The sequence below is a fragment of the Palaemon carinicauda genome, chromosome 45 (assembly GCF_036898095.1).
Source record: "Palaemon carinicauda isolate YSFRI2023 chromosome 45, ASM3689809v2, whole genome shotgun sequence".
Taxonomy (NCBI): domain Eukaryota; kingdom Metazoa; phylum Arthropoda; class Malacostraca; order Decapoda; family Palaemonidae; genus Palaemon; species Palaemon carinicauda.
In genome coordinates this window covers 17789950-17804712 of record NC_090769.1, presented here as the reverse complement: position 1 = coordinate 17804712, position 14763 = coordinate 17789950, and the positions used below count along the sequence as shown (strand labels likewise).

The window sequence follows — 14763 nt, the reverse complement described above, 5'->3', positions numbered from 1 at the left end:
TCTTGTTACTAGTGAAACCTCAATTAATTATAGGATTGACGTTATAACAGTAACAGAATTTGATGGAATCATATACTGTGTATATATATATATATATATATATATATATATATATATATATATATATATATATATATATACACATACTATATATATATAGTATGTATATATATATATATATATATATATATATATATATATATATATATATATATACATATATATGTGTGTGTGTGTGTGTGTTATCAATCTTTATACTAAGCATATAGGAAGTTATCCTTCATACATCCATAAGGAATAAATAGTTTGTAAAAGAAGTTTAAATCTTACTAACAATTCCAATTCACTTGCAAATTTATTTTGAAAGAATGTTTTATGCTAAGTGGCTTGAAAAAAAGACTACATTCATTTCAAAAGTATGAAAAAAATATCGAAATTACATCAAGATGAAGTAATAATGAAAGATTAAAACATGAACCTTATTAGTAATAATAGTATGTAATATCCACAGTGTTATTCTCACAAATAAAGATATTATTAGGCCAAGGAAGTATTCTGATATATCTCCTTTGGGAAAATAGTGAACCAAATTTTTTTCCGATTTACAAAAACACTATATCCTTTAAAGGTAAAAAACAAGCGAAACTTTGTTCGCCAAACTCCTAACAGACTCAATTAACAAACACTGTAATTTGATCTATTGAAAAGTTAGTTTCAGGTACTTTCACGTTGAAAATAATGACGAAGCAACGGGTTAAATTTACCAAAAAATCAATTCGAGGTTCAAAAGATGAAATTGGGAAATAAATTTGTTTGGGGGTTATTCGAATAGATTTGGAATTGACCACCTAAGAAGACTAGCTGAATCCATGAAAGGAAGAAGATTTTAAGGAAGGTAAAATATGGAAAAAGGGAACCTTCCTATGGAAATAGGATCGGCCATTAGAGGGTATCCTTAGGGTGTACTGATGGTAGATGGACGGTTGCAAGACTACGTGAGGCTAAAAAGATAGAGGAAATAAATTTAAGAAATACTTTACGTAATAAGAATATATGAACGGTAACATCAATTAATCTAGAGATGGATGTGAGAAAGTTGGAAAATATCGTAGAAAATGAGGGTTGCTAAAAGCTAGAAAATAATCTAGTTTAGGACTCAAGGAGAAAAAAATAATACGTCTTCAAAATGCAGATATTACAGACCACGAAATATGAAATGTAAGGATGACGAGTCGATAAGTTATCAAGAATGAATGAACTTTATAGGCAGAGTTGGATTACAATTAAAACACTAAAAACTGAATTATCGAGAGGCAAAACTCATGATTTTCGAAGTGTAAAAACATTTCATAAGGGCATCATCATTAAAAATATTTATATCATCTCCAAAATATCTTCTTAATATCTCCAAAATATAATATAAACAAACAAAAATTTACCTGATCTATCAGATGACAATTGCCCATTGTTGATGGCAATTCTATCTGATGTACATATTGAAACGGTCAGAGCATCGAAATGTAAGACTATCCTTAACTCCATCATGTGAAATCTGACAGAAGCGAAATACAATTTCCGGATTTGAGTACCGTGACGGACAGGGTCATTTCAGCAATTGGCAGGATTTTTTCACAAGCGGATGCAGGAGGCATCATATATATATATATATATATATATATATATATATATATATATATATATATATATATATATATATATATATATATATATATATATATATATATATACTGTATATATATATATATATATATATATATATATATATATATATATATACATATATATATATATATATATATATATATATATATATACATACATGTGTGTGCGCGCGCGCGTGCGTGTGTGTGTGTCACTGAGCTGGATAATGGATCAGGAAAACGAAATTTTGGACTAGCGCTTTCGTATTGTCATACCTTTTCAGGTCCAATTGATAAAGAATGTTAGGAACAGAATCAGAGTTGCCATTGCGGCAGTGATAAATAAAAAAAGAGAAATAATACGATAACAAAAAATAGTACACAGCTAGTTTTACAATTACAGCTACTTTAAAAATGACACTTCTTTAAATACGTTGTTTATAAGTAGTTCATGAAGTTTCCACGTGACTTTTTCATACTTCCAAATGTTACAACAAATATTTCTTAATATTGAGTTTACTTTGCCTTGGTAATATCTAGCATAAAGTGCACATACTCTGGACAGGATTCGTATATATTCTTTCGGTATTTGAGAAAGAGTGACAGTAAGTTTTCCAATCAGCCATCGAAAAACCATATAAGTCACTTCTATACCAAAGCCAAAAATGCACGTTCGAATCCAGGCCAAGATATATTCACTGATCATATGTATTTCCCCATGGATATAAGTTATCAAAAGCGTAACTAATTAGAATGAGCATGTGTAAGAGTATAGGAAGACACCTATGTATGTGGATGGGAGTATATGCTTAAATTATTATTTGTATAAAAAACATTAATTCATGTAACCATACATGTAAATTTATATGTCATATTCATGCGACGACAATTGTAGCAGGCACTGATTATTTCTCGCAGTAATTAATAAATTGCTGAGACCACCACTTACCATGTGATTGGTAAGATGTTGAACTCGAAAAAAAAATTATCTTTGAAATGACTCAAAAAAAAAAAAAAAAAAAAAATCATCGTATGGACAACCTGGTACAGACAAGTGATCCTTTATTTCCCTTGTGATTCTTAGGCTTCATTTCCATATTTGGGATATACGTAGAGCATCAAACGTGGCCTCATATCATGTGGTTCTTTGAGTTTCCTTTGTGCAATGTCCCCAGAAGGGATCGTTTTTGAATTTTTTCCAGGTAACTAAAACACAAAAGCAGAGAACGGGGATGTCATTTGCATAAACATTTGGTGTTTTATTGTTGTATTTCCACAGTTCTCAAACGTTTGTTCAGCTATTATACTAGCCTTTATAATCATAAAATTAATGTATTCACATAAAGATAATAATTGTAAGCTTGAAAATGCTAGTTGGATTTAACTAACATTGAGATAAAACATTGGGCTAATTTCGGACAGTTTACATTAAAGGTGGGCCTACTCCGTTTTTAACCAGTATTTGAAAGCCACACGGACATTATCCCACATGAGCGTAAACATGTGTTCCTCAGTATCTCAGATAAAAAAAAAAAAAAATCTCTCAATACAAATTATCGATCGATGGGACTTAAGAAATTACTAGATATGGGACTCTATCGGCAAGTCATGCAAACCTGATCAATTAATTCCTACTAGGGGTAAATTAACAGATATAAAGCTGGAGTATCCTCTATAAGAACTTTATTTCGATTTAATACTGCCTGATCAGACACTTCAATTCACTGCCATACTGATCATGTTTTACTTATTTTTATTCTCCCCTCCTATCCACATAGATTTTTCATTTACTTCTCTTTTGAATTGTATTTTAGTAACAGATTCAGATAACCAACACTCGGGTGAAATAAGGAAAATTATTTGTTAATGTAACATAGTATGGCACTCGTCTGTCAGTGAATCCTTAATTTCAATAAAAGCAATATAGAAAATCGAGACGAATAATCAGTCTTCTGGTAATCCATCACTAACATCTGTCACTTCTCAAGGTTATGAGTATAAGTTGTTTGTATTTATGGTAAGAATTGTTCGCATGAAGCAAAAACAGCAATTTATTATCCTGTTTAAGAATTACACGCGACCTTGCCTTTGTTGAAGAACTATTCCTTTTTCGGAATTTAAGAGATGAGTTTTGCTAGTCATTTCATTGATGCGACTGACATTGCAAAAAATAAATATTTCTCCATTTCAAGCCATTATAAAATTTCACTTGTATATACCTAATACCAAAGTCATAATGAAGAAAAACGTAATTTAAAATTAAAACAATTTAGAACGTTTCAAGTTTTGTCACGAAAGAAATGTTGTGAATCAAATTTTTGTGAAGCAAAGCCATCCTTTGAAACGAAATAACGTTGCTAAGGACAGAAATATTATAAGGACAAAGAACAGGAAGAAATAAAGGAAACAGAAACGCTGCAAATGGAAGAGAAAGCATACCGATGAATATATGAAGTCAATATTCTGACTTCGAATAGATTTTGAAAGCTCTTCGTACAAGTAAAATTCGGTTCAAATCTGATTAGTGATTAGTATTTTACAAAAAAAAAGAAAAAAAAAAGTATTTAAAGCATAACATAAATAAGTTTGTCTTTCATTTTATCGATACAGTATCCTAATTCGTGTTTCCTTTCTCAGAACTCTTTCAAGACAATGTCACGATTTTTAAACTGTCCACTTTTGCTATGACGCGTATTTCCTGCTACGGTACTAAACAAATCATAAAACATAGCTTGCAGATAATTAACCTATCGACACTCCTACTATCTTTCTCCCCTTTGCAGAGAGGACCCAAGCATACCCGCAACAGATTCCCAAACATCAGTTTCCAGAGGTGGTCGTGTCCCCAGGATTAGCCAAGGTCAACTCCAACATTTACCCCGGCAAGGTTTGGAAGTAGTTTAACTCTATGATTTCCGTCTTGTTAACAACTAACGCCGTATTAAGCAAGTAGGGTTGGCTTGTTTCATATTTTGGAAGCAGATGCCTGTACCAATTTCAATACATACAGTATATAATACTTACACTAGGTATATTAAGAGGAATGACATATATATAATACTTAAACTAAGTATAGTAAGTTGAATAACAATACCAGCATCTATAGTAACAGTAATAATGATAATACCAATTAAAATCCTAATATCAATTATCATAATAATCAAAACAATCACGATAAAAAATAATTATTATTTTCCAAATTCTTATAATATTCGCTTTCACAGTCTATAAGAAATGGTACTTGTGATATTGATCATTATACGAGATACATGAAATAATATGTGGATAGATATTGATCTGAAATACAAACTGCAGGAATATGAATATTTATGGTCTTGCTCAGATTATCGTCACCTGGTTAACTACGTCAACTCCAGCATGTTTTGGTAATAATCCGCATAAATTCTAAATTGTAAATTATTTAAATAATAAGTAAAACAATACCACTAATACTACAGGACACCCAACCCCATACAAACAGGACACCCACCCCATACAAACAAGAAACCCCACCCAATACAAACAGGACACCCACCCCATACAAACAAGAAACCCCACCCCATACAAACAAGAAACCCCACCCCATACAAACAGGACACCCATCCCATACAAACAAGAAACCCCACCCCATACAAACAGGACACCCATCCCATACAAACAGGACAACCCGCCCCATACAAACAGGATACCCACCCCATACAAACAAGAAACCCCGCCCCATACAAACAGGACACCCATCCCATACAAACAGGACACCCACCCCATACAAACAGGACAACCCGCCCCATACAAACAGGATACCCACCCCATACAAACAAGAAACCCCACCCCATACAAACAAGAAACCCCACCCCATACAAACAGGACAGCCTACCCTATACATACAGGACACCCCATCCCATAAAAAAAATCGCTATGGAGACATGAAATAACGGACAAAATTCAGATGTCAGGATATCAAAGCATATTACAGTATGACAATCGTTAGAGCATAATGGTAGAAAGAAAAATACTAAAGGCTGGTTATTATTTTCAATTTGTCACTTTCCTGGTTTTACTTATTGTTAGGACTTCTTTTTATATATCAATTGCACATAGTTCATAAAATGAATACAAAGACTTTTCTAGCAATTGTTATGTCAAAATAAAAATAATGGGGAACTGACCATTCAAATGAAATAAAAGCTACAATTTTTTTGTTTCATGGCAGATTGACTGATTGATATTGAGTTTTCTGGCATCCTGCTATCAAAGATCATTGACGCCGATATGATTTCTTATGCATAAAAAATAAAAGGAAATTAAATTTCAAACCATAAAGCGAGGATGTCCTTAAAAAAGTTATATAACTTTCAGAAGACTTACTTCTGAAATAGATTTAAAATTTAGCTAGCATAGTACAACACATCCTGCCCCAGAATCTTGGCAATGATGAACCTGCCATCCTCACCTTGAACTAAAATATACCAGTATAGAATTGCTTTAGAAGCATAGGCGTTATTACCCCGTATCTAAGATCCGTCTCTTCCTCGAAAGGTGAACAGCGATGGTTCCGGCGGTGGACGTAATACCGTCAGTCACACAGGCGGTCGAGACAACTTCCACAAGGTTCCCTCCCCGCCAGTCGTGTCTCTGGGGACAGTCACCGTCAGAGCTGAGGAAATCGCCCTGGTGTTGGTCGTCCTCATGCTGTGGGCGGGAGCCATCACTTTATTCATAAACAGGTAAGTCAAAATATGGAGGGTCATGCGTGAGTTGGTCGGTAACAGGATGAAATCTGGAACCTCGGATGTCAATTCCAGTCTAAGCCCGTCCTCTTCAGAATAAAAGTACACATGACATATTTTCATATTACATTTTCTGCTCTCTAATAAAATTCTCTAGATTTTATTCAATTTTTTAATCCTTGCGATTCATCGACATTACGAAAATATTATTATCCCCATTAATATATTTGATTATGTGTTAATGATAATGATCACGAAAACACTGAGACTTAATCTTGCAATTATCGTTGTTTTCTCACGTCTTGTTATATCAATATCATAACTTTTATCTATCATTAGCCTCACTGTCTTTCCACTTGCAGATGGGGCAAGCTAAGGATGCTGGAACCTTACCAACCCGCCTACACGGCCCCGTCTCCCCCTCCCAGACCCACCCCTGCCCAAGTAGGACCTTGCATCAACATCAACATTCAAAGCACATCCGACCTCACGTTATGCGAAGGCGGTGCCGTTGGAGGAAGATACGACTGGGGCGCCCCGGAAATCTACGGCCGGGGATCCTTAGCTGGGGGATACCTTGGATTATCGAGGTCCCCGTCGGCTCTGAGCGTGAAGAACCTCGACCCTCAGAGGAAGGTGAAGAGCGCCGTGGATCTGGTCTCCCTGGTGATGCAGGAGAGAAACCTAATGTCCTCCGGTCTACACCTGGCAGCCACTAACGTCTAAAATGTCTTGGATGAACCAAAGCCCGGTGTTCGCTTTTACTTCACTAATGGATAAAAAATTTTATTTTTCAATCAATTAGTTGATCAAAAGTGTATAAAGCTCAATAGAAAATATAACAATACATTTTCGTAGAAAAGCGTCCTAGAGAGAAAAAGCAGGAAAAGAAAGTTAACTATCTATTGATGTTGGCATATGGACAATAGAATCATGAAATGACAGTAAAAACAATTTAAAAAAGTATAGAAAATCGTTCAAGGATGATTCAATAATACAGCTACGTAGAACATCTAACCTAATAACATTTCAGGAATGGTATATGTATAATAAATATATATTAAAAAGGAGAATCATTACGAAGACGAGGTGTAAAAGACGAGTTTTTAAAAGGTAAGATTTTCCACGAACAATATATTTCCCAAATGAATTACGAGATCAAAGGGTGTATAAACAAAGCTCCAGAGAAATGGAATAATGCATTCAAGTTGATAAGGTTTATGAATTATTTTCCAAAAGGAATATCTAAAAAGTAATACCCGCTAGCAGTTTGAAAATAAGCAGCTTGTCCAAAAAGAAAAAATATGAATCGACTTAACAGGGAGCTTTCAAATGCTCCCTGAAAAAGACTTGTTAATGCTCAGGAGTTAAGTGATCAACAATGTAATCATACATAGAAGCGTGTCAACATATATGTATATACAGTGTGTTCTTTCATATGTATTCATACTCTCACATAAACTAATATAGACATATATATGCATATATATATTTACATACATATATATACATATATATACACATACCTATGTATATATAATGTCTGCATAATCAGAATGACAGATGCAGTTTATAACTATTTTTTTTGGTGTATTTACATTTAAATATAGGCAGGCATTATTTTCATCATTCTAAAAATCTATATTTCTTAATATGAACATATCTTAATGGCGTGTTCTACTCAGCTTAGAATCATAGAAAATTATCTACATTCAACATGTCTAGCAAAGTGTTCCTCGACATCCATTTAAAGGACACCGTATATTCTTTTAAAAAATAAACCTATCTTCCATTTCCAAATCTTGACGTATATCTAAACGAAAACTGCGGATCCAGCAAGGCATCCAGCTCTCCAGATTACGCATGAATTATTCATGCTCAAAGAAAGACATAAATCTGGAATAGGAATGTGTTGATTACGATAAGAGGATAGATGCATGGAATGTGGGCAATATGGCCAAGCGTTGGTGGCTGTGGAGGCCATTCAGTGCCGTGGAGCCACAAGGGGAAATCGCGCTATACAACCTAAAAGCATTTGGGAAGTGAAATGGAAGAAAAGAAACAGGGATGGCAATGAAGTAGAAGGGTCAAATGTGGCCGCAGTTAGGAGACTGAAGGGAAGCTGCAGACTCTATAGAATGTGCGAGGTGTACAACTGGCAGCAATGATGCCCCCCCCCCACCCTCCAAATGGGGACCAAGATCAGAGGTAAAGGATGAAGGAATCTATAGACATTTTTTTTTAATGAGGCGCATTTGCACCGACTCGCAGCTGTGCCCTTTTAGCTCGGAAAAGGTTCCTGATCGCTGATTGGTTAGAATTATCTTGTCCAACCAATCAGCCATCAGGAAACTTTTCCCAGCTAAAAGGGCACCCCTGCGAATTTGTGCAAATCTGCCTCGCTAAAAAAAATTGACTATAGTTTGCAATACATATGTTAGCACCTAATGCTATTTATATGATTAATTGTCCGTTCATAAGTCTCTCTACTTTTTTATTGTGTAATCAAATTGATGTGGGTCCAAGCTCCTCGCCGTTAGAGTATTTCTTAAGAAACCATCATTTCAAAATACCTCTTTATGATTAAAGCTAAGTATTCCAGGATGGCAAAGAATGCGTTAAGTAATGTACTTGGTATGGCGGTATGGAAGTGTGTATTTGCGAGTAAGAAAAATAAATAATCTTACATAACTTTAATGCGTATTAGATTAGGCTTTTCCATATCTTTAGGTCTTAATAAGCCACCTAAATTGTGAGTTGCGCTATATATAACAAAATCATTGATTCACAATTGCCAAAGTAATAATATATTGGGCCTGTGCTATTATTAGATTATCTATGAATAAACTACATATTAATTTAGGCCAACATTAAATCCGGTTGTATTTGGTTGAAATGAACGATAGTTCGTCCTTAACCAAACTAAATCACAGAGTTCTCTATTTAATATAAGGTCTAATTTAATGCGAAATCCTTTTCCCATTTCGATAATCTTAAAGCTTATTCCTATTTCTGGTTAAACAACGTATACTAGCTATTAACCTGTGTTTCTATCTTTAGAACTATATTAAAAAAAAAAGTATATTTTCCCATTTCGAGAATCTTAAAGCTTATTCCTATATCCGGTTGAAAAACGCATACTAGCTATTAACCTGTGTTTCTATCTTTAGAACTATATTAAAAAAAAAAAAAAAAGTATATTTTCCCATTTCGATAATCTTAAAGCTTATTCCTATTTCCGGTTGAAAAACGCATACTAGCTATTAACCTGTGTTTCTATCTTTAGAACTATATTAAAAAAAAAAAAGTATATTTTCCCATTTCGATAATCTTAAAGCTTATTCCTATTTCCGGTTGAAAAACGCATACTAGCTATTAACCTGTGTTTCTATCTTTAGAACTATATTAAAAAAAAAAAGTATATTTTCCCATTTCGATAATCTTAAAGCTTATTCCTATTTCCGGTTGAAAAACGCATACTAGCTATTAACCTGTGTTTCTATCTTTAGAACTATATTAAAAAAAAAAAGTATATTTTCCCATTTCGATAATCTTAAAGCTTATTCCTATTTCCGGTTGAAAAACGCATACTAGCTATTAACCTGTGTTTCTATCTTTAGAACTATATTAAAAAAAAAAAAAGTATATTTTCCCATTTCGATAATCTTAAAGCTTATTCCTATTTCCGGTTGAAAAACGCATACTAGCTATTAACCTGTGTTTCTATCTTTAGAACTATATTAAAAAAAAAAAAAAGTATATTTTCCCATTTCGATAATCTTAAAGCTTATTCCTATTTCCGGTTGAAAAACGCATACTAGCTATTAACCTGTGTTTCTATCTTTAGAACTATATTAAAAAAAAAAAAAAGTATATTTTCCCATTTCGATAATCTTAAAGCTTATTCCTATTTCCGGTTGAAAAACGCATACTAGCTATTAACCTGTGTTTCTATCTTTAGAACTATATTAAAAAAAAAAAAAAAGTATATTTTCCCATTTCGATAATCTTAAAGCTTATTCCTATTTCCGGTTGAAAAACGCATACTAGCTATTAACCTGTGTTTCTATCTTTAGAACTATATTAAAAAAAAAAGGTATATTTTCCCATTTCGATAATCTTAAAGCTTATTCCTATTTCCGGTTGAAAAACGCATACTAGCTATTAACCTGTGTTTCTATCTTTAGAACTATATTAAAAAAAAAAGGTATATTTTCCCATTTCGATAATCTTAAAGCTTATTCCTATTTCCGGTTGAAAAACGCATACTAGCTATTAACCTGTGTTTCTATCTTTAGAACTATATTAAAAAAAAAAAAAGGTATATTTTCCCATTTCGATAATCTTAAAGCTTATTCCTATTTCCGGTTGAAAAACGCATACTAGCTATTAACCTGTGTTTCTATCTTTAGAACTATATTAAAAAAAAAAAAGGTATATTTTCCCATTTCGATAATCTTAAAGCTTATTCCTATTTCCGGTTGAAAAACGCATACTAGCTATTAACCTGTGTTTCTATCTTTAGAACTATATTAAAAAAAAAAAAGGTATATTTTCCCATTTCGATAATCTTAAAGCTTATTCCTATTTCCGGTTGAAAAACGCATACTAGCTATTAACCTGTGTTTCTATCTTTAGAACTATATTAAAAAAAAAAAAAGGTATATTTTCCCATTTCGATAATCTTAAAGCTTATTCCTATTTCCGGTTGAAAAACGCATACTAGCTATTAACCTGTGTTTCTATCTTTAGAACTATATTAAAAAAAAAAAAAGGTATATTTTCCCATTTCGATAATCTTAAAGCTTATTCCTATTTCCGGTTGAAAAACGCATACTAGCTATTAACCTGTGTTTCTATCTTTAGAACTATATTAAAAAAAAAAAAAGGTATATTTTCCCATTTCGATAATCTTAAAGCTTATTCCTATTTCCGGTTGAAAAACGCATACTAGCTATTAACCTGTGTTTCTATCTTTAGAACTATATTAAAAAAAAAAAAGGTATATTTTCCCATTTCGATAATCTTAAAGCTTATTCCTATTTCCGGTTGAAAAACGCATACTAGCTATTAACCTGTGTTTCTATCTTTAGAACTATATTAAAAAAAAAAAAAAAGTATATTTTCCCATTTCGATAATCTTAAAGCTTATTCCTATTTCCGGTTGAAAAACGCATACTAGCTATTAACCTGTGTTTCTATCTTTAGAACCATATTAAAAAAAAAAAAAGTATATTTTCCCATTTCGATAATCTTAAAGCTTATTCCTATTTCCGGTTGAAAAACGCATACTAGCTATTAACCTGTGTTTCTATCTTTAGAACTATATTAAAAAAAAAAAAAGTATATTTTCCCATTTCGATAATCTTAAAGCTTATTCCTATTTCCGGTTGAAAAACGCATACTAGCTATTAACCTGTGTTTCTATCTTTAGAACTATATTAAAAAAAAAAAAAAGTATATTTTCCCATTTCGATAATCTTAAAGCTTATTCCTATTTCCGGTTGAAAAACGCATACTAGCTATTAACCTGTGTTTCTATCTTTAGAACTATATTAAAAAAAAAAAAAAGTATATTTTCCCATTTCGATAATCTTAAAGCTTATTCCTATTTCCGGTTGAAAAACGCATACTAGCTATTAACCTGTGTTTCTATCTTTAGAACTATATTAAAAAAAAAAAAAAGTATATTTTCCCATTTCGATAATCTTAAAGCTTATTCCTATTTCCGGTTGAAAAACGCATACTAGCTATTAACCTGTGTTTCTATCTTTAGAACTATATTAAAAAAAAAAAAAAGTATATTTTCCCATTTCGATAATCTTAAAGCTTATTCCTATTTCCGGTTGAAAAACGCATACTAGCTATTAACCTGTGTTTCTATCTTTAGAACTATATTAAAAAAAAAAAAAGTATATTTTCCCATTTCGATAATCTTAAAGCTTATTCCTATTTCCGGTTGAAAAACGCATACTAGCTATTAACCTGTGTTTCTATCTTTAGAACTATATTAAAAAAAAAAAAAAGTATATTTTCCCATTTCGATAATCTTAAAGCTTATTCCTATTTCCGGTTGAAAAACGCATACTAGCTATTAACCTGTGTTTCTATCTTTAGAACTATATTAAAAAAAAAAAAGTATATTTTCCCATTTCGATAATCTTAAAGCTTATTCCTATTTCCGGTTGAAAAACGCATACTAGCTATTAACCTGTGTTTCTATCTTTAGAACTATATTAAAAAAAAAAAAGTATATTTTCCCATTTCGATAATCTTAAAGCTTATTCCTATTTCCGGTTGAAAAACGCATACTAGCTATTAACCTGTGTTTCTATCTTTAGAACTATATTAAAAAAAAAAAAGTATATTTTCCCATTTCGATAATCTTAAAGCTTATTCCTATTTCCGGTTGAAAAACGCATACTAGCTATTAACCTGTGTTTCTATCTTTAGAACTATATTAAAAAAAAAAGTATATTTTCCCATTTCGATAATCTTAAAGCTTATTCCTATTTCCGGTTGAAAAACGCATACTAGCTATTAACCTGTGTTTCTATCTTTAGAACTATATTAAAAAAAAAAAAGTATATTTTCCCATTTCGATAATCTTAAAGCTTATTCCTATTTCCGGTTGAAAAACGCATACTAGCTATTAACCTGTGTTTCTATCTTTAGAACTATATTAAAAAAAAAAAAGGTATATTTTCCCATTTCGATAATCTTAAAGCTTATTCCTATTTCCGGTTGAAAAACGCATACTAGCTATTAACCTGTGTTTCTATCTTTAGAACTATATTAAAAAAAAAAAAGGTATATTTTCCCATTTCGATAATCTTAAAGCTTATTCCTATTTCCGGTTGAAAAACGCATACTAGCTATTAACCTGTGTTTCTATCTTTAGAACTATATTAAAAAAAAAAAGGTATATTTTCCCATTTCGATAATCTTAAAGCTTATTCCTATTTCCGGTTGAAAAACGCATACTAGCTATTAACCTGTGTTTCTATCTTTAGAACTATATTAAAAAAAAAAAGGTATATTTTCCCATTTCGATAATCTTAAAGCTTATTCCTATTTCCGGTTGAAAAACGCATACTAGCTATTAACCTGTGTTTCTATCTTTAGAACTATATTAAAAAAAAAAAAGTATATTTTCCCATTTCGATAATCTTAAAGCTTATTCCTATTTCCGGTTGAAAAACGCATACTAGCTATTAACCTGTGTTTCTATCTTTAGAACTATATTAAAAAAAAAAAAGTATATTTTCCCATTTCGATAATCTTAAAGCTTATTCCTATTTCCGGTTGAAAAACGCATACTAGCTATTAACCTGTGTTTCTATCTTTAGAACTATATTAAAAAAAAAAAGTATATTTTCCCATTTCGATAATCTTAAAGCTTATTCCTATTTCCGGTTGAAAAACGCATACTAGCTATTAACCTGTGTTTCTATCTTTAGAACTATATTAAAAAAAAAAAGTATATTTTCCCATTTCGATAATCTTAAAGCTTATTCCTATTTCCGGTTGAAAAACGCATACTAGCTATTAACCTGTGTTTCTATCTTTAGAACTATATTAAAAAAAAAGTATATTTTCCCATTTCGATAATCTTAAAGCTTATTCCTATTTCCGGTTGAAAAACGCATACTAGCTATTAACCTATGTTTCTATATTTAGACTTTATTGAAAAAAGTAATAATAGGTAAAAGAATGAAATTTTTTCACTAATCAGGAATTCCGAAGCTGCCAATCCCGCGTCAGAGCTGAAATGAAATCTGGAAGATCTCTGACTTTCGCAGGAATGTGTCCACTTGCATTTCGCCTTTTGAGATTTTTGATGCTTTGAATCGACGTGCGTGTTTGTCATTGCTAAATTATATTCATATATGTTTAGAGTCACAATATTCTTTTCATTTAACAGTGATTATATCTCTATGTACATATTCATCACGTGTTGGTAGCTCTCTTTTCATAGGACTTTAAATTTGCAGTGTTCAATTCTCGTGACGTTCGCTATATTTTGAATAGTTAAAGAAAAGGTAATTTTATTGAAATTTCCAACAGCATGTGACAATCTCACAAAAAAAAAATATATACATATAATAATTAAAAGAGTTTCCTGGTCGTAACTGCCGATCAAATCAGTCTAAACCGATAAAGACGACGAACCAGACAGAAAAAAAATTGGATATTCTTGTAACAGGACTTAATTAAGTAAAATACAAAGCTATGTAAATTACAGGATTTAATTCGATAAGTAGATGTCGCGAACCATGAATAGTTTCGTTGAATGACCTTCAATATTCTTAGACAAAAACTATCAAACACCAAAGACTACAAACTATTCTTTTTAGTGTTGTTTACCTTTTAGC

General features: G+C 31.8%; 1 protein-coding gene across 2 annotated transcripts in view; it reads left to right on the top strand.

Moving 5' to 3' along the window:
- LOC137634761 (uncharacterized) overlaps window positions 1-9526 on the top strand; it is a 131766-nt gene extending 122240 nt beyond the window's left edge. For both annotated transcript variants that reach the window (XM_068367282.1, XM_068367283.1), the window contains 3 exons: window positions 4445-4548; window positions 6198-6385; window positions 6751-9526. In XM_068367282.1, the coding sequence (XP_068223383.1) occupies window positions 4445-4548; window positions 6198-6385; window positions 6751-7114 (656 nt within the window). In that variant the 3' untranslated portion in view covers window positions 7115-9526. The remainder of the gene's footprint in view (window positions 1-4444; window positions 4549-6197; window positions 6386-6750) is intronic.
- The last annotated feature ends 5237 nt before the right edge of the window (window positions 9527-14763 follow it).